Source organism: Nuphar pumila, chromosome 6 (assembly GCF_984573655.1).
Source record: "Nuphar pumila chromosome 6, dmNupPumi1.hap1.1, whole genome shotgun sequence".
Lineage (NCBI taxonomy): Eukaryota > Viridiplantae > Streptophyta > Magnoliopsida > Nymphaeales > Nymphaeaceae > Nuphar > Nuphar pumila.
Window position 1 is genome coordinate 29,558,596 of NC_143254.1, and position 26,531 is coordinate 29,585,126.

General features: G+C 39.5%; 2 protein-coding genes across 4 annotated transcripts in view; one reads left to right on the forward strand and one right to left on the reverse strand.

Moving 5' to 3' along the window:
* The window catches only part of LOC149834516 (protein NARROW LEAF 1-like), a 105,978-nt gene extending 93,461 nt beyond the window's left edge, over positions 1-12,517 (forward strand). For all 3 annotated transcript variants that reach the window (XM_090011455.1, XM_090011457.1, XM_090011456.1), the window contains exons 4-6: positions 10,096-10,336; positions 11,073-11,573; positions 11,668-12,517. In XM_090011455.1, coding sequence (XP_089867581.1) covers positions 10,096-10,336; positions 11,073-11,573; positions 11,668-12,116 — 1,191 coding nt within the window. In that variant the 3' untranslated portion in view covers positions 12,117-12,517. The remainder of the gene's footprint in view (positions 1-10,095; positions 10,337-11,072; positions 11,574-11,667) is intronic.
* A 1,019-nt stretch (positions 12,518-13,536) lies between these two features.
* LOC149834517 (putative protein phosphatase 2C 43) lies at positions 13,537-18,815 on the reverse strand. The gene is made up of 4 exons (XM_090009384.1): positions 18,560-18,815; positions 15,901-16,268; positions 13,890-14,126; positions 13,537-13,794 (listed from the first exon to the last, which is right to left on the reverse strand). Exons 1-4 carry the CDS (start codon positions 18,813-18,815, stop codon positions 13,537-13,539), a joined length of 1,119 nt encoding a protein of 372 aa, XP_089865510.1.
* Positions 18,816-26,531: the final 7,716 nt, after the last annotated feature.

The window sequence follows — 26,531 nt, forward strand, 5'->3', positions numbered from 1 at the left end:
TTTCTTCTGAACAATAAATACAAACCTGAAGAGAAATGAGCCTTTATAACTATCAAAATCATGCGACTGGCTGGTGTATAGAGGAAGGACTAGAGGTGAAAGTGGGTAACAGATGGATGGAAATTGTCCTAATTAAACCTGAATTGACATTAAAACTGGTTCCGAGCATATCCTAATTCTGACAGATTTAGTGAACGTATCTTGACAGAGTAGACGATGGTGTCTGGTAAAAGCTTATTTTACCTGTTGAGTAATATCTGAGTTAAAATTCCAACAAACAAATTACAACCAGAAGTTTCAGCAGAAAGTAAATTCATCAAACCTCAGTTCTGATTCTGACCACACCCTTTAAAGAAAAGAACATAATATATATTGCTGCAAACGTATGCTGAACCAACCAATTTGGCTGAAGATGGGCCTGCATATTTCAACCCAAACGACAAATCCGAGAATAGACCTTTACATTAAGATGACCATCAGATTAATGCCTTCAAGATTCCAATCAAAACTCTAGAAGGGCCGAGTTCATGGATTTAACAATTGTCACATTTATAGCCAGTGGATTTAACACTCTAAACAAATGAAGTTAAAACTGAAGTAGCTTGAAATCAAACAATCATGTGTAGATTGAGCATGATGAAGCCAAGTTAAAACCTCAGATTAACCATGGATGGATAGACCCGACGCCATAGTTACAAAATCGAAGGGATGATCGGATAAACCAAATGCAGAGAGTACAATAATCAATCAAATTCAAGTTCATATTAAAAAAAAGTGAGAAAAGGAAACAAGATGGGGTGGTACTTGTAATAACCGCAAATTTTATGCAGTACATAGAAATTATATTTATATATATATATATATATATTTTATAATTAACATGATTTGGGCCTAGGATCCGTTACCCGAATCCAAAAGAAAATATATATGGGTATTAAAGTATTTATATAATAATAATACTAAATAAATAAATAATTAATATTTATTGTTATAAACTTGTCAAATCCACCGTTGGACCCAAGTGGATCCAACCCATGGATCCACTGTTATTCACGCGACCCAGATCCACGTTTTTAAGCATCCGGATCCAAATCGCGACCAGATCCAGTGTCGCGGTTCGGACCCGGACCCGACCCACACCCTGTAAAATGAAAACAGGTAAGGGTTAAAAGGGGGGGGGGGGCAACCCGATATGGGTTGCCCGATAAAAATAAGAAGGAGAAAACCCCCTCCCCCGATAAATCGCCTGTTAGGGTTCATTTGAACCCTAACACGCTGAGTGTGAGGGAGATGAGTTGGGGGGGGGGGGGAACCGCAACCGCCGGGGGGCTTCCTTCTTTTTCGGGAGGCCACCCTCCTACAAATGGGGACCTCGAACCCCTCTCTCTCTATCTCTTTTCCCTCTCTCACTCTCCTCGGCCTCTCTATCTTTCGGATCGCCCTCCGAGCTGCGGCCTGCTGCTCGAAGCCCTCATCGGAGACGCCGACCTCTCCTCCAGTGGTGGTGCTGTCAAGGCCGACTTTCCCTCGTGGTTGCCGCAACCCCTTCGCCGGAAAATGGTAGGATTTATTGTTGTTTTCCTTGTTGGGTATGTCATGGTTTGAGCATGCCGTGTGGGTGGCCGAAAATCCCTAACGGAAAAAGAGGATTTTGGGCTTATGGTGCCGGAAATCCCAAATCGATTGAGTTGGGGATTTCGGATACTTGAAAGAGGGATTCAATCGAGCTAATGTCTTCCATGTTGAAATTTTGTGTGTGAGTAAAAAATAACGATAGGTTCCGATTTACGAATCCTCGGATTTATGCTAATAGGGTTTATTCGACCGTATAACCCAAATATCCGAGTTGGGGATTTTTGAACAGTATAGTGATACGGTGGTGTTGGGAATGAACCACATTGGGGGTTTGCGATGCCGTGAATCCCCAAACCAAAATGTAGGGGTGTCAGCTGCTATGAACCCAAAAACAAACAAACAAACAAACAAACAAAAAAACGATGATATTAGTGTTTGTGTACATCAATTTCGTTTGCAATAACTGACACTTAGTCTCTGTATGTTATTACGCTTTTTATTTCCTGTGTAAGTCACAAAAATAGAAATTTGCATCGTTGGGGTTCACATTGGAAAATTCTTCTGCAAGTAGATATTAAGACAAAACTTCTGGACTGAGTGCTTGCAGCAGAATACTTCCGGTGAAGTCCACTAACAAAAATTCATGTTTTGCATTTTTACCTTAATTTTGAAAATGTCTGTATTTAGCATCCATGCATCTGTGGTTCTATATCTCTAATTCATATCGGCTTAAAATTGTATTTCTTTTCCTTTTTAATCCATAACTGAAACAGTCTGCAACACTTGAAATATGATAAAGGACAGATTTTTTTGTTTTCTTTTATTGCTACTATCTATAAAATCACAATTTGTATATTTCGATGAGCCTCCCCTAGAGTCTTCTTTTTATAAAGACATGCCTTAGTAGACAGGTTTTGCTTCTTCTTTCACATTATATCTGCTATGCTGACTAGCTACACCCGTTACACCGTTTGGTTGCATAGTTGCTGTACCTATCGTTTCAACCATTACGGTGCCTACACAACATAATACTAGTGTAATAGGGTTACTTCGATGATATTTTATACCATGACCAGTGTGTGTATAATCGCTTCTGGTTATATGTTACTTCATGCCCAACACAGAGTAGATGTTTTCTGTTATATTCTATTTCATAAACCGCACATATATATGTTTTTGGTTGTATATTGCCGCATTTACACGTTCTGATTATGCCCTATTTGATTATACCTGGTATTGCACGAAAACATATATGTAGTTGCTGAATAAGTACAGTAATCAAACTATCTCATCTGCTGCTCATTCTTTACCTATTATTGGATTTTGCGTACTTTTGTTTCAGCATGTTGTCTGCTAAAAGCAATGACAATTGGAGAGTTGACATTCAAGATAGTGGCTGGAACGTCTTACTGACAGAAATTATTAGGGGTTAATTTTAAGGGCTGTGTGGTTGCTTGTCTTAGGCTCAATGATAGTTTTCAATTCTTATGATAAATCCTTGACCTCTTTATGTAGAAAATGAGTGACACATATCAAAGAGATATTATGTATTGACATTGTGTATTGCATGCACTCAGATTATGTGAATTTCTTTTCCTTGGTGCATTGTGAAATTGAAAAGAAATAATATGGTGGTAACCTAAATGGGTAAATGATTAAGTTAGTCATGGTTATCCCCTCCTGCTAGGGGGTGGTTTGGGAAACCTTGCCCAATGGGCGATACGAGTTAAGTACCTAATGTAGGTACGTGGTCTGGTTCAATTGTACTGGTGAGAAAATTAAATGTTAACTTTTGTGATGCCTGATTGGTTTAAAGGTACCGGGGCTGGTGTGCTTGACTGGTTTAAAGGCACCGGAGCACTCTGAGTGGGTTTGTGCAAAAAAAAAAAATGTGTGATGTGTACTTTGGTAAAATGACTAAGGTTGGAGACCTACTACTATGATAGTAGGAGATAGTTTGGGAAAATGCCCCTGTACTTTGGGTAATATAATTAAATAAAAAGATTAACCCACTCAGATTCGGGCTTACCTTGGAGAGGGTAGGTGGTACAAAACTTCGGGGACATGCTTATTGTTTCGAGCTAAAATGACTCGTTGGTCCCCAGTCCCCGGAGTTGGGGGGGACCCAGACTACCAATATGTCTTAGGTGGTAGCTCTTTGATCTTCTGCAGAAGTTAGGGATGCATCCTGTTTTGGTTTTGGCCTTTGGGAGGTTCTCTCGGTCACTGGCCGCTTCCTTGGGATTTCAGTCTCAGTTAGAATGTTCGGGTTAATGAAACAACTTTGAATAATATACCCCCGAACGTTCTATTCTGTGATGGTTGCCTCAGCCCGTGTGTACCCGCGGGATAAGATAAAATAATCACTATTTAGAACAGTTAGGTATCACACTGAGTGAAGTTGTTAAAGAAACATTGGCATATTCTATCAGTATGTTTTATATTTTGAAATTGTAATGAACTGAAATCCTAAAATGTGAAGATACGAGATGATTGGACTATTACATGAAAGTTATGCATGTTACTGTTATTTGCTGTTGTATAACATACCTCATTTGCTCATTAATGTTGCATACTATGTTTTACCTGCTCAGTTATTGTTGTTGTATGATTGCTTACATGCTCGGGTTTATGATTGTTGATTTCGGTTGCATAATCTGATTATTTCTTTAGATATATGTTGGAAATTACCTTTGACACTCGCATCACATGTGAGATTCATGATATACCTGCATTAAGAATTTCAGTTTTCCTACTTAGACGAGGTAGTCTAATTTCTTTAATTTACAAATTTCAGGCGAAGAGTAGAGTTATGAGCGACGCGGGATGAGGCGCTGACCAAGACTTGATATACTTGTTCCCTGACGATCCTACTTTCTTTCAGATTGAAATCTTTGTTTTGAGACTCATAATGTAAAAACTCTGATGTTTGATTCTATTATTATTGAAATAAAAATAAATAGTGTGGTTTGCTTTTACCTTCCTGTATCGTTCTGAAATGCCTAACCCTGGAATTATTAGTTGTTTCCGCAAAAAAAAAAATCCTCAAAAATCTGGGTTAAAATTTAGATGGTATTACTGTACTGAATGGAAGGGTTCAGTGTTTATAAATGTAGATGGTATACATGGGAAAGAAATGCCTGTCAATTGCTAGCAATCGCAGGAAAACTCAGGGATACTAATGCCATGGAAATCTTGATTTTAATGCAGATCTAAAAAAAAACTTGCAAATCTGCGATTGGATGATAATGTCAGTCTGAGTAGCAACAGATAATAGAAACATCCAAAATCACAATGCCAACAAAATGAGATGACTAATTAAACAGCAAAAGCAAGTCAAATGCCAAGAGCAGGGATTATAATGTCAACAGAAAATCTAGAGCCCACGAGAAAAACAAAAGTTGAGAGTTAGCAGGGATTAGGTTGAGATTCAGACAGACCATAGAGCATTATTGAATCCGATATTGTGAGCCTAAGTGAATCTCCGAATAAACAACAAAAATAAGACAAAAAAAGGAAGTGTTGGAATCAGAAAATTCCATTTGATATTGCAAGGGGTGAGTCGATCCTGCTATGTGCAGGTCGACCCTACCACCAGCGCATTGTAAACAAAACAAAACAAAACAACAACAACAAAATAACTGAAGGAAATTGGAATAAAATAGGAGAGGGTATAATAAAACGAGAAGAGGATTTTCAAGAGAAATCAGAGGAGGAAGGAAGTGGTTTCTTACTCCTTAGCTGCAGGGAATGACCGACCTCCTCAGGATGATTTGAAGCTTTCAATGAGTGTTCTCCAATGTAGTTGCCGACCTTCTTTTTGCTTGCCAGAACCTCCGAAAGAGGGAGCAGAGGAAGGAATTCTGATTGGGAGAGAATGGTAAGAGGTCGATCGATAAAAGAGTGATGGGGTCGAAGGTGGTTTTCTTTTTTGCTAACAGTCGATCCTTTCTCCACTCCCCTTGCTTTGCTTATGTAGAGAGGGAAGAAGCATCGAGAGAAGGGGGAGGTTAGGGATCGACGAACGATCCGTAGGGGAGGATGATCTAAGGGTCGGAAGGCCATCGTCTCCACGTTCCTCCTGCGGTCTTTCTCGCAATGGATGGCCGTTGGGGATGAACGGGAGAGAAGGTATGCGATGGAGGGGAGATTGATCCAGCGGGAGAGAGAGAGAGATCGTGAAGGAGGGGGGGGGGGTGGTCGTTGTAAATTTTCTTGATTTTCAAAAAGAGGGTTCTCCAATTTTTCAAAACAAGGTTCCAAAACTTTCTCTAAAAGAGGTTTTTGTAATTTCCTTTGTATTTGAATTTTTTTTGTTCGTTTTCTTGGTATTTTCTGTATTTTTTTGTATTTTTGAAATAAAACTCTAAAATTTACGAGAAAACAAAGGATTTTTGACATATTTTTGTAAAATTTGAAAATATTTACAAAAGAAGGGTTTTTGAGAATTCAAGGCTATTCTATGAAAAATTCCTCAGAAAACGGGTTTGGATCCAGAATTTGAGGAAATTTTCGAGTTTTGAACCTCGAATCGAGAAATATAGAGTAGTGAATCCAAATGGATACCGGATGGATCGATCTGAGCCTGCCAAAATTAAAGATTGATGTTTTCTATAAATTTGGTTCAAAATTGGATAACGAGGCTCGGATTTTGATTTTGAGCGGGATCCAGATCCGAAATTGAGTCAGATATAGAAAATGGATTTGATTCCAGTAGATTTGAGAAATAAACTGGAATTTTGAGTGAAAATGACTCAATTTCCTCAGAAAATAGAGGCCAAGGGTAGAAAGGGAATATTTACAAAATTTTGAAAAATTTGGGGTGTTCACAGGTCTATATAAACCCTATTTGTCTTAGGTCAAGCCATCAACGAGCTTAGCCTTTCTGTACTCTCTTCTTCTCGTGCTCTCTATTTCTCTGTCATTTCTTGTGAAGTTGTTCAGGGTAACTGTGTCATGGTGGCTAGTCTATTCCCGGGAGTGACTAGTATTCCGCGTGAGGTGCATGCTTGGTTGTATCCCAAAAGCAAGGTTGTGTTTAACCCTACTGCACCCGGGTTCCATCCCGGTGGGCAACTATCTTTTTTAAGAAAGCGCCATTGCTGCACATCTCCAAGCTTTTGGTCTCACCTATTGTGGAGAAATTTCCAACATCCGTATCCATGTGGCATAGCATACAAGAGAATGACAACCATCTGGGTCCCTTTATGAATGATAATATATGAATTATGATCTACTTGGCTAAGAGCAAGCCATGTAGCGCAAACAGCTTAGAAGATGTTTCAAACCACACTTGCAAGGATTGTTTAAGACCATGGATGACTTTTTGAAGTCTGCAATCCTTGGTTTGTAAATCACCTTATTAATAACAACTGCTTATGAACTTAGTGGATTGTTCGTCCTTTATTGGACGAGAAGAGATATTGATCAGTTGGTAGAACTAAATGGATTGCAGAAAACAATTCAGCTGATTTTCTTACTTCCCATGATCTGTCATGCCAAATTGTATGCAGTTACCATCAGGCTTATCACTGTGGAATTAAAGCCCATCTTTCAAGATTTGAGCTACTCATCCAATAGATATTTGATTGGGTAGTAATCACCAATTTTCTGCAATTACGACTTCCATACTCAAATGGCGAGATCATGAACTTTCTTTCCCTCAGGGCCTTTGTGAAGAAAGAAAGGCACATAATGTCCTCCCTGTCTACAATATATCTTCTTAAGAATCTTTGGTTTAGTCGAAAATGTGATAGTATGTCTGTAAGCACAGATTTTAAGAGAGTTCGATATTCTCAAAAGTATAGGTGAGCCTGTTCGCCCTAATGGTTTCTAGCAATGGTCGTGCTAGAGGCGGGTAGGTTTGGCACCATATTGAAGGGCACTGTTTCCTTCACCAATATTTGGCATCGTTTTGGCCAGGAACCAGTGATATGTTATTTTTTATGTGGATACACCTCATGGAAGCACACAAATAAATTCTGTCACATGGATGCGGCTACAGATATAAGGTAACCATTGTTTTTATGAAGTTTTCAATATGACTCATATATAAAGGGACACGATATGGCGGCCAAAGCAAGCCCCCCTCAATTACCCATTCCTAATTACCTATGTCACAGGGATTCGGCTAGCAGGGTGCCGCACCCGCGTCGACGCGGGTGCGGTCAACCCGATCCTGGGTGCGTTGACTGCACCCAGGATCATTTAGGTCCATTTTTTTTGGATTTTTTAAAAAAAAAAAAATTGCCCTATGAAATGGGCTGCGGAATTTTTTTTTTTAAAAATTCTGCTGACAGCTGCTGCTGCTCCTGCCTTTTCAATCCTGATCCTTCTTTTTCGTAAAGGATTTTCTCTCTTCATAATAAATGATAATGATGGTGGTAGCCTTGCTGATCCTTCTTTTTCGTAAAGGATTTTCTCTCTCCATAATAAATGATAATGATGGTGGTAGCCTTGCTGGCTATTAGTATTCACTGTTCTCCTAACGAGATGGGTGCGCTATCGTGCAGCTGCATATAAAATGAAATTTGAAAAAACCCGCGTCGGGGGAACCCCCGGACCCCCTTATATATATATTACATTTTTGCCCCTGCCGCACCCCCGCACCCAGGTTTTTTGGAAGTGCCGAATCCCCGCACCCGCACCCGCACCCGCGCCCGCACCCGCACCCGCACCCGCACCCGCACCCGCACCCGCACCCATGTGACATAGCTAATTACTAATTAGGATTTCTTATACATTATATGCCAACGATTCGCATGTAGGGTTGATGTGAGTAACTGACCTTGAAGCATGCCTACTCGCTTCATGCTCAGTTTTTTTGTCTTTCTTGGCTGTTGCCACTCTAATTTTAGCCAATATGATGTCAAAATGACATCAGTTAAAAAGGATCTTTTTTCGAGTTATAAAATTGGCCTGCTTGTTGCTATGAAGAGTATCCACATAAAAAAAAATCAAGACATCACTGGCTTCTGGCCAAAGAGATGCCCAATATTGGTAGAGGAAATGGTGGCCATCAGGATGATGCCAACCCTACCAGTTTCTGGCATGACCTTTCTGATTGTACTGGCCCATTTGTACTTTTGAGTACACCAAATCAAGTCCACACACACACACCTATGTATAGTAGTTTCTTCTTAATTTTCACATGCACTCCCATAGTTCTGCCTCTATAGCTACTGGCAGGATGATTAACCATCACTGTTATCTCATATATTTTAGTATCTGCAATTAATATATGTGAAAAAAAATGATAAGTCCATTATTTGTATCATGTTTATGTAGCTGTGAACTGAAAAATATAACCACTTGCGATGCATCATCTTCTGTCCTGTTGGTTTGACTGGAATGTGGGTTGGGGTTAAGGATTTATTTATTTCAAATTCAATAAATAAGCTAATATGTAAAGATATTTTTCTTGACTGTTATTAGGGGCCACGTTCTAAAGAATATTTATACGAATGCCCTTTTTTTCTTGGCTTTGATGGACTATCATGTGCAAAAATGCAATTGTTGTTATTAGTTTCATTTGGGAAAAACACTTCAAAATTTGATAAGTCACTCTTTCCCATTTCTAAAATGATTAATATATACTATAAATTGTCCCTTTTGCCAAAGTCCCTGCTTTTTATGAGCTGGTTGCTTCCATAGGTTTTACTTCTTTCTTTCTCCCTACCATATTTTAGGTTTCTTATTTCTTGCAGGAAATTGGAAGAATGATAAGTTTATGATAACAAGCATGTTATGCAGTTTCTGTACACACTAGAACGTTAAATTTGAGATAGCCGCCATAACATTTCATGGAACATTGCCATTTATATTCAAATTGAACAGGTCGTGACTGTCCTTCCATCTTGCAATTCTTATTTTGGCCCTGTTCATGAACATGTGGAGCATTTCATAGTGTTAGATGTCATCTGCCATTTCTCTCATCTTTATCACTCTCCATGAAACTTTGTTGCAAACTCATATTTTTTTGCACTCTTTTCAAATAGTCTATGTCACAGGGATTCTTCAACTTTCCCTCATGTCGTGTCTCTTTGTATACTATTAATAGAAAATTGCACAAAAATGACGTATCTTGTGTCCTTTTACCCGTGTCCTGGTGACAGAAATTAGTGATGTATCTTGCACATGAAAATGCTAGTGCATGCTAGACAAAGTTTTCAAATATATGTATCATATCCTCATGTGCACGATCAAGGTTTATTTTGAAATTACAGTAGCATAGTTATTATGAGAATTATTTATATATATGTATGTTTCCTTCAACATGGATGAAATCATCATGTCACTGGTTTCCTTAATTATGTAAAAAATGACGATGAAACTCTTTTTTCTAGATGGTATTCATTCACACATTTGGATATTAATCACTTTTAAGTGATTTTCTTCTTTCCTTTTTGTGTGATACTGATTGGCAGATGAACCCTAATGTGTACATTGGTTAGCTTCTTTTGTCTGTTTTTATGTTTTTGCCATGTGAGATTGCTTTGGCTCACGTACTTGAACCATTAGGTTGCAAGCCAAGAGACATATGGAACACTGGGTGCGATTGTGAAAAGCCGAACAGGAAACCGGCAAGTTGGCTTTCTTACAAATAGACATGTTGCGGTTGATTTAGACTATCCGAACCAGAAGATGTTTCATCCTTTGCCACCCAACCTTGGCCCAGGTGTGTATCTTGGTGCTGTGGAGAGGGCAACATCATTTATCACTGATGATGTTTGGTATGGAATGTTTGCGGGTACTAACCCAGGTAACATGGTTTTGATTTCATATTATTTGATATTTTGGAATGGTCCCTTGATCCAGCTTTGTGGTATCACTGTTAAAATATATGTATCAATATATATATATATATATATATATATATCTTCAAATACACCATAATACGGTATTATGGTCATTTCACACAATACCTGATAGAGGTACTTGTTTTTCTTCTTTTTTTATTTTCTGTATTTATTTTATTTTTTATTTTTTTATTTTCTTCTTTTTAAGCCACTTAAGGGGCCCCACCATAGAGTCATTGGGGCTCCCAACGACTCTATTGGGAGCCCCCAAGTGGTCCCTTGAGTGTATAAATAGGGGTACTCCCCCTTGTGTTCTTTTATGCTTTAGTGAGCTCCTCTTTAATAAAAAGGGTATTTATTTTATATGTGTAGCCTTGTTACAAGGCCTGTCGTATTATTCCTTAGTGGATTTCCTCTTTGTGCCTTTGTGCTAAGTCCATTGTTGGACATTGTGAATGCATTTGCATTCTTGATTCTTCCGCATACTTCATTACAGTCACCTAGCATCAAAGTTTTTGCTCCAAAATCTCCTCTAACATTTTTGTTATCTCCAAATATGCCCTTGATTTTGCACAACTGGGAGCACGAGATCATGGGAACTTGACTAGCACATTTTTATGGGTGAATGTATCACTACCATTTGATCTGGAAACTTTCAAGGGACCTAATTTTACATATCATGCTTTGATGTGTTTGCAGAAACATTTTTAAGAGCGGATGGTGCCTTTGTTCCTTTTGCAGACAGTTTTGATGTTTCCAATGTGACTACATCTGTGAAAGACATTGGTGAGATTGGTAATGTTATGGTTGTGAACTTGCAATCGCCTATAAACAGCCTCATAGGAAAGAAAGTCGTTAAGGTCGGAAGAAGCTCTGGTTTAACAACTGGATCTGTAATGGCATATGCACTTGAATACAATGATGAGAAAGGAATCTGCTTTTTAACTGATTTTCTTGTTGTTGGTGAAAACCAACAAACTTTTGACCTGGAAGGTGACAGTGGAAGCCTTATTCTTTTAACTGGAGATGGTGTTGAGAAACCAAGGCCAATTGGAATAATATGGGGTGGAACAGCTAACCGTGGGAGGTTGAAGCTGAAAAATGGTCATGGTCCTCAGAACTGGACCAGTGGGGTTGACCTTGGTCGACTTCTTGATCTTCTTGAAATTGATCTTATCACAAGCAATGGAAAACTTCAAGGTTTGTCTTCTTTTAGTCATTTTGTTAGTTTTTTCTATTGATCTTTCTTAAGCAAGAGTATCCAAAGTATCTAAGTTTAACTCATGACCAACAGAAGCTCTGAATGAGCAAAGACAAAGCTCCGCTGCAGCTATTGGTTCTACTGTGGGAGAATCATCTCCACTAGGTTACACTTCAGGTGGCACATTGCAGGACAGAACAGAAGATATTTACGAGCCTCTTGGTCTAACCATCCAGAATTTCTCTGCAGAAGGTGCTTCAGGGTCTGGAATTAAAACCATATTTAATCATCCAGACTTTAGTGTAGGTGGTGCAGAAGCTAGCATAGAGCATGAATTCATGCCAAGTTCCAGTGGCGCGTACAGGAGGCAATCAGATCAAGATGGTGGGAGAGAAGAAAAGAACCTTTCGGCATTGAAGAGTTTTTCGGACCAAGATGTCAGCATTGGATTGCACATAGGGGAACGTGAACTGAAGAGACCTCGTGCTGACTCTCAGCCTCTCAACAAAGAGCATGACAATGGGGATGATAATAGTAGCTGAACATTCTACTAGTGTCCTTGTGTATCCTATCATCATAGGGGACTGGTTCGACCTGTGTGCGCACTTGTTTGATGAGGAAAATGATCAATCAGTTGTCAGCTTGAAGAACATATGTGCGCATATTTAGATTATACAGCCAGTTGACCCATTGCTTTACCACAAAAATGGAGAAACAAATGATCCTCGAGCAATTATCACTTGAACAATGTGATAGGCTGATCCATTACACAATGGGGGTTTGAAGTCATGCTTCGAGTTCATGTATTCATGAGCTCTGAGCTAAAGGGATGGTCTTGGGTATACATCTTCCTCAGAAACTTCTAATTTATATTGTAGTAGTTAATAATTGAGCACATTGTCATGAACTTTGCAGGACCTAATCAAGCATATTCCTTTGCTATACATACTTGATGTTGCACTTTTACATGAAAGAGCATCCAACTGACATACAAAGGGTATGTTAGCTTTCTGATTCCTGCTATACAGATAAAAAAAACCCAAATCCATGCGAGCACCAAGATCAGGTTATGTCCTTTACATTTCAGGGAAGCCGCTTCTCAGTGTATATATATGTGTGATTTTTGCTTAATCCACACCAATAGATGTGTTTATCATTACTTATTATGCTTTGGATCAAATCAATTTAACAAAAATTCTCGTGTTAGTTAATCAAGTTTTTGGTGCAATATATACCGTTGATTTTTTTTTATTGAGCTAAAAACACAGTAAACATGAAAAATGTTTAAACAAATACATGTTTTCTAGATCACATTTATGAATTTAGATTAAGTAAAAAAACACATGCAAATATGTTTTTTAAAAGAGTCTGGGACAGTTTGAAACTTACACATTACTCTCTCTCTCTCTCTCTCTCTCTCTCTCTATATATATATATATATATATATATATATATATATATATATATATATATATATATATATATATATATATATATATCAAGGTTTCATTCTATACAGCAGTGCCAAATGAATGTTCATATCGTGAACAAAGGATGGATGCAGTACCGCTACTAGTTACTCATCTTGACATGGGCAGTTTATTGTCATGCTAATACTTCACCACTGCAATCGCAATGCTTACTTTCAGTCATGGGATACTTTTGAGGAAGGAGTTATCCTGTGATAGAGAACCTTGGAAGGACATTGTTATTGACAAACTTATCAGAAAAGGACCATTATTTTATTTACAATTGAACAATAGTACCAGATAAAAACCATCATATAAGAGGAAAAGAAAACTTCAATCTACCCAGTTTCAGTGAAAACAATGTCATCATGAATTCTAATGATACCCATAAAGTTCAAGCTTAGCAACTGAAAATTTGTTCCAAAAAGTGTAACGAAAAGTTTGACTGCTTATTCCATCAGAAAAATTTCAACCTTTGCGCTCCCGAGGGCCATTATCTTGAAACTTCATCCAACAATGAGAAATCTGACGGTGTCTCAGCATCAGTAAATCCTCTGATCGACACCCCAGGAATAACTGCATTAGGGGCTCTCTTAATCTTCTTATGGTTTATGAAAATGACCACCACACTAATATCATCATGCAACAAACGTCGATCACCCTTGTTGGTCTTCTTGATGAAACTGTATCTCGTTCTCTTTTTATTTGCTGCCGCTTTAACAGCAGCTTTAACGAGCCTTTTTGCTATTCCCTGATAATTAAAGATGTAGAATATTAAACAGATAGAAATCAAGCTACTTTTCTATACAAGAGAAGCGATTGTAGATAAAATTTTAAAATGCATACTTCTCGAGGGTTCTGAAAAACGATTTCAACAGCTTGCTGATTACTGAGTTGATCCCAAAGACCATCAGATGCAAGTATCAAGAACTTGTCATCTGACTTAATAGCATGTTGTACTACTGATGGCTCTGCTGTTAATATAGGTCGTCTAATTGGCTCTGGAAGTTTATAAAGTGGAAGTTCTGGAGGAACCGCCAAATCCGGCCTCTTTAAATATGCATCTCCAACGGCCCTTGTCATCTGAAGGGGAGCAGTTAAAAATTTGAGAGCGAATATTTTACTATCAATCTTGGATAAATGGCATAATACAACATAATGTATAATATTACTAAAACAATTTTTCTGGAAGAATAGTCAAGATATACTTTCAATCTTTTCTGATAAATGGCTTTAATGCAAAACCATGCCTCAAAGGCTCAAAGTACAAAGCTGTGAAAGAAAACCAGGAGCGTGGAAAAGGAAGAGTACAAGTCGCCTAAAATCAACAGTAGCTACAACTCTCAAGCCATGTCACAAAGATACTGGTATGACCCAACATGCAATGGCGGTTCAACTCACAAGTTCAAATTTTCTTTCAAAAATTTGGACACAAGGACATGGATTTTTTTTTCATTTTTTAATCAATAAAAACCATTTTGATAGTTTCATATTTAAAAACATATTTTATTGAAATATTATTAAAAAATAATGAAAACTGATTAAAATTATTAAAATAATAGCTGTACAAATCCATGTCCATAACAGTGTGTCTGTCCAGTGGTGTGACCAGTGACACGCAGCCAAAATGGTGTGTCTCTGTGACAACTTTCAATGATTTGGTGTTAATCTGTAATCCTTTTAAAGTCATATGCAATACAATACATAAAGCACAACCAAACACCTAGATTTAGGAAAAACTAAAAATGAAGTATGAGAGCTTGTTTGAATTGATTAGCCAGCGTGATGCATAGAGCTATAAAACCTAGATGTCCTAGATCATTTTAGATTCAAGGTTTTCAATAGGGATTATGCCACGATTTTATGGAAAAACACGTTTGAGATCAAAGAGATGAATTCGGACACATAGATTGGCAGGTTGAAAGCTAATATATTGGCAGATTGAAAGCTATGCTTAAAGCTTGTGATACATAAACCATAACCTTGTAGGCAACCATCTATAAGATATGATAAAGAAAACTAAACTGATTTAGTGAAAGAACTAAAGCAAACTTTTCCAAGTTGTCATCATGCATGAATCTTGAAAACCTGCTGGGTGATTGTGGTTTGAGTAAACAGACCATGACAGCAACAGAGCAAAGCAAATTTGGAATAGTACTGCTGGGTGGTTAGGATTTGAGCATGGTAAACAGGGCAGAACAGGAAAAGATCCAAGCAAAATTGAAGTAGTTCTGCTGCCAATATAAAAGAGAAGCAAAAGAAATGGGCTGACATAAAAATTATCACTCAATTCATATCATATATGGCGCTAGAAAATGAGTCGAGCCCCTTTGAATGTTTGGCTCATAAAGAGCTCGTTAACACTTATTAAATAGGTTCGGCAAGCTGAACATGAACAACAGGTTTTTGGTTCGGTTCAGATTTTTATAAGCTCATTAACTAATAATATCTTACATATATTTTACATGTAGATTTTGAAGTGTTTAGTTTGAAGTAATAAGCCTTGAGTTCAAATTCTACTACTTACAGCTTTGAATTAATGCATTTAGTTTCTAAATAAGGCAGCTCGAGCTCAATGGGTTTAAGAGTCCAATTCTATTAGTTTCAGCATTGGAAAATGTATTTCTTTGTAAATGAGCCAACTTAAGCTAGACTGATTTAGCTCGGGCTTGCCTCCACAAGAACAAGCCGAGCTTGAACACCCTCTTTTCGGCTTGATCGTTTACCAGCACTATGAATTATATGCATACCCATCAGCAATATTCACTTTCAATCATCAGTTCATCACCATTCTCACTTATAAATGGTCATTGTGTAAGAGGAACCAAATGAGAATAAAAAGGGATGAAACAGAAACCTGAAGAATGCCCTTCACGCGCCAGACGCCATTATTGAGCATGACAACGGTGGGGTCATCGATATGACGGGCACGCAAGCTCAGCCTAATGCTTTCATGGGATACATTGTGGTCCTCGCTCAATTGCTCAGAGATCATTGTGTTCGGCTTGCATAAGCGCCCGAGCACCGCCCTCGAGTCCCCTGCATTGGCGACGTACAGCGTCCCAGCCCAAATGATTCCCACCAGACAACACGAACCAATTGCAGCCATCAACGGCTTGGCTTCTCTCATACTCTCCACAAGTTGCAAAAACTCCTCATCTGTGGCAATAAACGCATCTCGAATCGCTTCTCCTACACTTCCATTGGGTCTCTCCTTAACAAGCCCTGTTCGTACAACACAAAACATAACACTTTATCAGATCAAAGGGAAGTTGGAAAGTGCTCGTTCCTATTGCTTGATCCGTGCCAACAATTATGGATTCATGATATGAAACTTCTTTAACCAACTAGCTGAATGAGCTGAGCTTGAGATGTCTGAGTTGAGCTGAGATCGAGCTTATGACAAGCCCAAGCCGAATCAGTTAATTTCTAGCTGCCTCATTTGCCCAAAAACAAAAAAGAAAAACAACAACAACAACAAATACATTATCCAAAAGGAAATTTAAAACACTGTTTCACAACTGGAAGCAATAGGTTTTAACTTCAAAACCTATTGCTTGCAAGACAAACACTCCAACTATTTGTTCTGCACTACACTATGGGTTGCTTAGAGATCCACAGATATGCTGTTCAGTGGGGCTGTCAATTGGTCGGGTTTATACCGAAGACCCGACATGAACTCAAATAGCCAGGTATGGGCATAAAGGTGCTGACCTGAATATTATTGGGTTGATCCAAACCTGACCCAAGTAAAATGCCGGTGATTTTGTCGGATATCCAAATCGACCTGGCTTGCTCCGAGCATTTTGTATACATTTTTGGTGAAAATGAGATCTTTAAATTATGCGGATCCAAGTTTAGATTTCATTTTTCTTGACCCAAGAAAACGCAAACCTGAATGTGAACCCAGGAATTAGTTATTTGGGTGGGTCTGGATACACCCTGATGAGTTGGATACCGAACTTGTTGATTTGTATCTAATGCAGGGTTTCTTTCATTAGTTCTTAGGGTATAAGATCCCAAAAGCAACATAAATACACGTTCTGGTCCGATGGAGGCAATTCAAAATTTCATCAAAACGACCAAATGAAACATCGAGCAAGAAAATCTAATTTCTTAAAAGATATCAGAAATGCAACACCCAAAGATGAAGATGGAAGTCTAAGCCGAAGCTTGGCGACTCCCTGGGGTCGAGGGGTAAGCAATCAGAGTTTTAAGCCGATATGGACAAAGGCTGAGCCAGCGGCTAGTATTTGTGCCTGAGGCGGTTGCTCTGAGTAAAAGTTAAGAAAAAAAGATGAAGATGAAGATGGAAGCACACAATTCCAAAATTGCCAAATGCACCCACCAACAAAGCCCATCAAGCTTTATCCAAAGCTAACGGCGAGAATGGATCAGGTAAAACTCTTTTTACAAGGCCATTGTGAAACACCCCACCGATGTGTTAGTGGGTCATTTTAGGTAAAACGTTTTACTTTGATCGATTTGTGCTTCTACCTAGGGGTGTCAACGGGTCGGGTCGGGTTTGGTTTGGACTCAGGTGAAACTAGACTTGGACCAGATTTTTGTGTAAAGTATTGGGTCCGGAGCCGAGTCTAATCAGGTCTACTATAAGAGAAATGATACCCAGACCCGATAAGAACTACATGAACCAAACCTAAACCATACCAGGAAAATTAATATTTTTTTTTATCATTTTTACATTGAAAAATTGCGGGTTTAATCAGAACTCGGGTCGGGCGCAGGTCTGGTATAAAATTTCAATAAAACATACCTGGATCCATGTATTAATCGGATCTTCAGGTCGTTCTTCTTATTTGTCACCATACCCGGACCCTATAGGGTTTGGTCTGAGTCGGGTCCGGGTAAACCCGACCCGTTGACACCCCTATTCACTTCAGACGATCCCGCATTCTGGTGGGCCCCCCACACAAAATCTCTCCCCGGCCCCACTGTTCACCACGGACAAAAGTAGCCCGCTTCTCAAGAAAATCACCGGCATCAAACACCAGCGATGGACATCACAGTGAGCGCGCACCTCACAACTCATCAAACTCCAAGAAATCAAGTAAAGAAAGCGGCGATACGATTTCCAAGTTCTCAAGAACCGGGAGAAATGAAAAAAAACGCTAAGAAAATGAATTCCCAGATAGCCGACGATCACGAACCCATGCACCATCAGAACCAGAAGAAAAGAAAGCCAAACAACTTCGCAGCAGCATGCACGTTTCTTGGAGACAGCCACGAAACAGGACACGCCAAAAATTCCAAGAATCCCAGAAAATCCGATGCCTAACAATCCGGATACTCAAAGATCGTAAAAACCGAGCGCCCAAATCCCGAAAACAAAGAAACAAGCACAATCGATGCCGAAGATCCATCGTCTCCGATTGAAAAGAATGAGAAGAATTCGCGATCAAAGATCCAATGCTACTGAAAAATTCAGCAAGAACGGGTCCGGCAAAACAGAGTAACATCACCCATTGAAATCGAGAGAGACAGAGGATCGGCCTTACTCAGAAAATTGGGAAACAGATGCTGCGCGATGAATCGCGAGGTATCGTCGCCGGCGTGGCCGTCGTAGACGCCGGCGAACGTGCCGTGCCGGCTCGTCTCGACCTGCATCTGGTCCTCCATAGACAGGTTCGCCTGCACGGCCGCGACGGAGAACTTGCCGATCGAGTGCCGGCAAAGGCGCTTTGACCATAACAACGGATCGTCATCTTCAACGCCGTGGATCTTCAAGCAGAACTTCTTCAGCCCCGAAATCATCGCCGATTCGCAAGAATTATGACTTTCTTGGAGACGGAAGGGAGGTTTTCCAGCGAAGGGAGGGATTCGTTGGCGGTTTCCGGGAACAGAGGGGCGGAATTTGGTGCCTCGGAGTGTGGGAAAGCGGTTTAGGAACAGGGTAAGAAGGCGGTTTTCCGGCGTTTGGTTTGGACGTGAAATGCAGGCAGAAACGTTGGAGGAAGGAAGGATTTTTAAAATCTAGATAGGCGGGGGCGCCAGCGCCAGGAGGGGTTTGTTATGAAATTGGGTCTACAGTTGTATTTTATTACTAATATGCAACGCAAGCTACAACCGAGTTTTTCCTATTTTTGTTTTCTTCCTTCAATTATGAGAAAATCAAAATTGTGAAAAAGTGGGCCAAATGGGACTAGGTGCAGGAGCCCAACCATGCTGACCCAATGAGCTATACTAGGCCTCTTAGATCAGGTATTGCGCCTAGTGGTTGGTGCCATTGTTGACAAATCTTAGTTAATTCATTCATAAAATTATCTTGTCTTTAATCGTAGAAAGAATAATTTAAGCAAATTAATTTTTTCATAAAAAATAACAATGTTGCATAATTCTGGGTTGTATCATTTTTTATTAAAAATTGCATATAATAAGACATAGTAGATAATAGTTACGGAATCATGCCAATACTCTTTCTATTAAAGTATGAAGCTTCTAAATGAAAGATAAAGGGCCCGTTTGGATGATAGGGAGCAAAACCAGGTTTTTGGCAAACCTGGTTTCTCAAAAAAATCGGTTTCAAGTGTTTAGCTGACCAAAAACCTGAAAATCAGGTTTTTGTTTTTTTTGGTAAAAAAAAAATACTGTTTACCATTTTCCGGCCTCCACCCATCAGAAAATGACTGGTCTGGCACCAGCCATGCCGGCCAGTGCTAGCCCGACCATTTTCTGGCAGGTAGAGGGCCGGAAATGGCCAGTCATCTTATAAAATTGAAAAAAAAAGGCTGTGCATTTTGGAGAGAGGGTTACCTTGCCCTTGTGAAAAACTGGGTTGATTAGTTTTTTCCAAAACCTGGTTTAGACCAGGTTTTGCAAAACTTGGTTATCATGGAAATCAGGTCCAGTGTCATCCAAACATGCACCAAACCTGGTTTCAACCAGGTTTTGGGTGCCATGCAAACGGGGCCATGTACAAAGCTCCACTGATTCCCTGAGTCCCCAATTGTATTGAGTGTAAAGACACTGGGATCTAATGAAAGTTAAACTAAGAATCCTCTAATTGAAAGATAAAAAGTAGAAAGTTATACTAATTCTTTGTATCCCAAAGATTGGATTCGTATGAAGAAAGTAGGATATTATACAAATTTTATATGGGACCAATAAAGGGACTAATTATCGGATAAGAAGATGTTCATAAGATAAAGTGCAGGAGGTAGGAAATAGCCTAAATTCCTAGCTAGACATTATTAAGGATAAGGTATTTTAGGTGTTTCTTGTACAATACTAGTGATATTTGTCTAGATGGCCAAAAAGTTGCATTATTTGTTATTTTTACACAGAGAAAATTTCTACAAGGCCCATTTGGTTTAAGGATTTTAGAGATATACTTTTAGACATGTTGATTTAACCTCTCTCTCTCTCTATATATATAGTAATGGGTCTGTGCTAAATGGCGTTTTTCAGCTTCTCCGGTGTTTTTTATGCAGTTCCGGCCCTATAAATGTGTTGGGCATGGTCAAATTACTAAGAATTAACACCATGGATCATGTATTTTCGATGAAAAAATGATGCTTAGAGCCTGAAAATTTTAAAAATATTTTGGACCGTTGATTTTTCGAACTTTATAAAAACCCACCCATGTGTTGAAATCAAACGCTTCAAGAGCTGATCCCTATAAAGTTAAGTACATAGATCACATCTGTATGGTCAGAATTTAAAAATAAAATGAAAAAGCCCGAAAAACCTATTTAGCACCCGGTTTAGCACCGACCCGTTACTCTCTCTCTCTCTCTCTCTCTCTCTCTATATATATATATATATATATATATATATATAAATATATATGTGTGTGTGTGTGTGTGTGTGTGGGTGTGTGGGTGGGTTGGATATCCTACTATACCAAACCCATTAAAACAAATTTAGTGAGACCCTACTAAATCTGATTGAAAAAGTGATCTATTAAATCAAATTAGTGAGCCCCTACTAAATCTGACTGGAAGAGATCTCAGTCAACATTAGCATTTAGAAATAAATTTAAATATCACAACATTATGATAAATATAATAGGATATTCAGCTATATTATGCAACATTATGATAAAAATAATAGGATATTCCGCTATATTATATATGGCATATCTTAGTATGATCCATTATTTCTTCAACATGTCTGAAATGAAAAAAAGAAAAGAAAAAACAAACTAAAGCTTCATCCAAATACATTTTTCCACATACCATGTAGATGAAAAACAACTGCATATCATGTTCATCTTCAATGCCCATGGCACTGAATATGAACTTTTCAAGATGATACTTGCTTATGTTCATAGATTAGCAACTACCAATGGTGTAAAGTAGGGGAGTCAATGGCTCAGACCCCACTAAAATGAGTGCATCCAAACCCAGATCCAACTAAGTGATATGGGTATCCAATTGAGATTCGGATGGTCAGATTTTTCATAAGAAAAATCATAACCGGATCCAATAAGAATTACATAAACCAGACCCAGTCCATACCTGGTAAAATAATATTTTAAAAGTTTGTTTACATTGAAAATTTGTGGATCTTAATCAGAACTAGGGTCGGACCCTGGTTTGGTATAAAATTTCATAAACCAGGACACATTTAATAATCGGACTTCATGGGTCTGACCTGAATAGTTAATTGGTCTCTCTTCTTTGTAACCAAACCCTAACCCTATAGGATGTCGGATTTGGGTCACACTCGATCGGTTGACAACCCTAGTGTATAGGGAACAAACTGCAACATTATCATGCTTGCGGCTAATCTCCTATGGGGGCATTTTTGTGTCACCGAAAAAAAACTCCTTTCCCTTGTTAAAGGGGTGATCATGCATAATTTATTCATAATTTTATACATTTTGTATGCATGATTTTGTGCGAAATTAGAATTAAAAACCTATGTTTAACTGATGTTTATGCACGGTCTTGCAGAGTAGCAATTGATCTTAATTACAAAGAAAAAAATAAATAAGTTTGGATCCACGTGAGTTTTTTCATAAAAAATCAGTTTTCATTAACAGGTTTTTAGAAATTACTTTTTAAAAGAGGAGGTTTTGTAAAATTTTAGAAAATTAAGACACTCTTTTAGAAAATTTTCTAAAAACACCCCCTAACCCTAATTAACTTTATAAATATGATGATTTAGAGAGAGTCGGGGGGTCTTTCCCTTATAGAAAAACATGCCTCTCTCTCTCTCTCTCTTCCTTCTTTCTCCTCCCCTTTTCTTCTTCCTTTTCCTCGCTGGCTAAGAGCTTTCTTTTTTTTTTATCAGAGGTGTTGCACGATGTGTAAGATCATCGTGGGAAGACTGCTCTGTTCCCCTCAATCCATCAGAGACGAACCCCAAGTGTGCTTCCTCTCCCCCTTCTCTTTACATATTGTTGCATATAAGTAGTCTCATTCATTGCATTAGTTTTTCTTTTTATTAGTTTGCTGCATTGTATAAGTCCTTGATTAGTTTATTTTCCTAGCATAGGTTAGTTTTCTTTTATTTAGATCAAATAGATTTTTTTTTACTTAAGCTACTCTTTTTCTTTTGATCAGTCGATCTGATCATCTGATCCGATCTACTACCAATAGCAGGCAGACCCAATCTACATATTTTCAGCTAGCTCCAAACCGATTGGCCAGATCAAGCCACTTTGGTTAGATAATTTTTTTTATTAGATTTGCTATAATCGGCAGTTCTGATCTAATAATAATAATCAGACTAGACTCAGCAAACCTATCGTTCTTTTTAATCCATGCCTGATATGATAATTAGGTAGCAGTCGATCTGTTGATGTTTATGTCAGACCAACCTGAAATTCTTTGTTTAGAACTTCCATAATTCGCAGATTTGATCTGATTTTATTGCTTAACAATCGATCTGCCCCGAATAGTCAGCCTTGCCAGTTTGGTTGGCAATCTGCTTGCGTTTCGCTTTTTGGTTTATCCAATTCAGTCGACTGCCACTGTGACAACAAGTAGATTCGGCCTTGATTATGCCTGATCTGCGTCCACCGGACAACACTTTCAATTTGTGCATTTTTTTAGTTGTTGAACTGAGTGGAGATCAAGATAGCTTTGATCAGAGCAGATCAAATCTGGTTGGATTCGGCCTGCGTGCCATGCCTGCACAAAATTGGCAAATCTGATCAGATTTAAAAAAAAGAGAGTCATGGCTGAATTTGATTTCTGTATGCTAACTATTTTCCTTTAGTTAGTTTCTTTTTTTTTATTATTTATATTAGTGTTTCATTGAATTTTAGTCTAGAGTCTGATTTCTTTTAGAATTAGATATATTTAGATTCCTGTGTTGTTTTTTTAGATTTAATCTTTATTTTCAGTAACTAACATTAACTATATTAGGTGGCCTAGTTGTGTTGCTTGTTTTGTGGTTTTGTGTTTTGTAGGTGGGTACAACATTATTGATTAAAACGTGACAACAAGGGCCATGCACGTGTGGACCAAGGAAGCTAGATCGCGAGCAAACAAAGCCCTACAAATTTTTGCTTTTCTTTATTTTTATTTTTTTTTATGGTCGCAGGACATTTAATTTATTGGGTTGTAACATTTTTTATTTTTGCTTGAACCTCTGTAATAGGGTAGTTCAGTTTATTTACATTTTATTTAAGGCAATAAAGCTCGTTCTTGTGTGGAGTACAAAGGTTATAAACTCATTTTCTGAGTTCAACCCAGACTTCACCACTAGTGTGAACCGATTATTTGAAATTTAATGCATGATTTATACTAACAATTTTTTATCAAAAATATCTTTTAAAAATACCTTTGAGAAAAGTTGCATCAAATTTTTTGCACCGTTGTCGGAGAATGGTGATTTAAGACCAAGTACTCATTTTATTGCCTTTCTTTCACGTATAATTAGGATTGCTAGTTTGTTTTTGTATTTTTTTAGGATTGCCTAGTTTACTTTTCTGTTGATATTTAGGACTATTTAGTTTACTTTTGTTCATTAACTAGGACTGTTAGAACCACTGTAAAACCCACGTTAAAAAAAAAAAATTGGACTCGGGTCAGGTCGGGACCCGACCCAGGCCCGCCCTCGTTGGGGTTTTAAAACCCGACGCAAGGTGAGGGTTTTAAAATAAAACCCTCCCCTGTGCGCCACACCTTACCCGCGCCGCTCCACCCCCCTCGGCAGATAAGGGAAACCCTTGAGGGTTTCCCCGAATTTCGCCCCCCCACGAGCTCTTTAAAAACATCGCAGGAGGGCAGAGGGGGCATGCCTCCCTCTCGAGTCTGCTCCTCCTCGCTCTCCTTGTGCCGATGCTGTTCCTCGCAAACCCCATTGCCTCCTCTCGTCCCCTGCGATCGCTGTCTCCAACAACCACTCGTTGTCGGTCTTCACCCCCCACCACCTTCTTCTCCCTCCTCTTTGTTGCGAGCAGCGACCTCCGGCTACCGCGCTGACGGCCGCCACTCGCCTTTCTTCTCCTCAGGTAAACCTCGCCCCCTCGACTATTGCTTATTGTGTCGACAGAGGGCTCTGTTCCCCCTGTCCATCTTTCCTTGCCGACAAGGGAGCAGAGCCTTTGCCGTTCATTGTGTCGACAGGGGGCTCCGTTCCCCCTGTTCCTCTTTTCTTGTTGACAGGGGGCGGAGCCCCTCCCGTTCATTGTGTCGACAGAGGGATCCGTTCCCCCTGTCCATCTTTCTTTGCCGGCAGGGGAGCGGAGCCTCTGTCGTTCATTGTGTCGACAAGGGGGTCCATTCCCCCTGTTCCTCTTTCCTTGCTGGCAGGAGGCGGAGCCCCTGCCGTTCATTATGTCGACAGGGGGCTCTGTTCCCCCTGTCCATCTTTCTTTGCCGGCAAAGGAGCGGAGCCCCTGCCGTTCATTGTGTCGACAGGGGGCTCCGTTCCCCCTGTCCCTCTTTCCTTGCCAGTAGGGGGGTAGAGCTCCCTGCCGTTCGTGGTGTCGACAGGGGGCTCTGTCCCCCCTGTCCCTCTTGTCTTGCCGGCAGGGGGCTCAACCCCCCTTGCTGTTTGTGTCAACATAGGGGATTCGTTCCCCCCTGTCCTTTTTGTCTTGTCGACAGGAGGCCTCTGCCGTTTGCTTTGTTGACAGGAGACTCCGCTCCTCCTGTCTCTCTTGTTTTGGTGACAGGGGGCTCCGCTCCCCCTGTCTCTCTTGTTTTGTCGGCAGGGGGCTTCGCACCCCCTGCCATTTGCTTTGTTGACAGGGGGCCCTACTACCCCTGTTCCTCTACCCTTTACTGTCCCAACAAGCAGGGAACCTCGGGCTCCCTGCCTTGTTGCCTCTGTCCCTCTTCTGCAAGGAGCTGAGCTCCTTGCCTACCCTCGTATTTGGGGTCCGGTACCACAACAGGTCTTACCGGACCCACTTCTCATTTGTATTAGTGCATATTGCTAGCGTTCTTAGCATCGCAGGTTGAACGTTGAACCCTTCTCGCCCTTCGTTGCTCGTGCTTGCCTACGTTCAGAGACTATTGCAACCTCACAACATTTTGTGGTAGGGTAAAATCGCACAAAGGGCAATAAATGAACCTATTTAAGTTGAAATAATTAAGATGCCCATGCTAGATATGCTTAGATTTATATTACTTCTGCATTGCATATTTTCTTGTCTGCATATTTATGAGTCGAGGTATGATTTTACTCTTTGAGTATTAATTTGCGTATTTGCTTATGTGGTTGAAGGCGGTTTCGTACTTTTTGCAATACTTATGCCCTTAATTGCTTGCATATACACTTGCCTGTACGTTCCTATGGGTCGATGTACAATTTCATTCTTCGATCATTATTTTGCATAGTTGCTTATGAGTTGAGGTGTGGTTTCGTATTTCTTGAAATACATATGCCCTTGTTTGCTTGCATCCATTTTTGCCTGCATGTTTCCTTTGAGTGAGGTACGACTTCGTGTCTCGTGTATTACTTATGACCTTATGTGTTTGCCTATCTAAGTGGTCAAGGTATGGTTTTGGTACCTCGTGTGTTACTTATGTGCTTTTCGCTCGATGTGCGGCATTGCAAGTCGAGAGTTGCTTGTTGTCATGTTATAATCTGCATATGCTCACACTTATGGTAAATATATACTTACATAAATGTAGTCTTGTGCCTAACCTGATTTCAGTTGTTTTCAAAACACTAGAAGTTGCGCTTGTGCACTACAGTTCTTTTAAAGAGGATTTCCTTCTGCAAACCCAGTACTCTTCAAAATGCACAACTTTTGCAAAGTTAAGTTTTAAGTCCTGTCGGATTGCAAAGTCATATTTGGGCCCTCCCAGGTCCACACACTTGGAAGAAAGATTTTATAACCCCGATTCGAGTTGCGACCCAATTCGAATAACCCCGATCAAGGGCACGAGCCTATGAATGAGTGGGGTTCTGTTGAAGGACCCATTCTTCATCTATCAATCTAGTGTCACATGTCGATACTAAGATAAATTTTGGATGCAAGATTGATAGTGTTGTGCCTTGTGTGAATGACTTAATGTGGCATTGTGGCTTTTAATGATGAATCGTGCCAAATGAGCACTATTA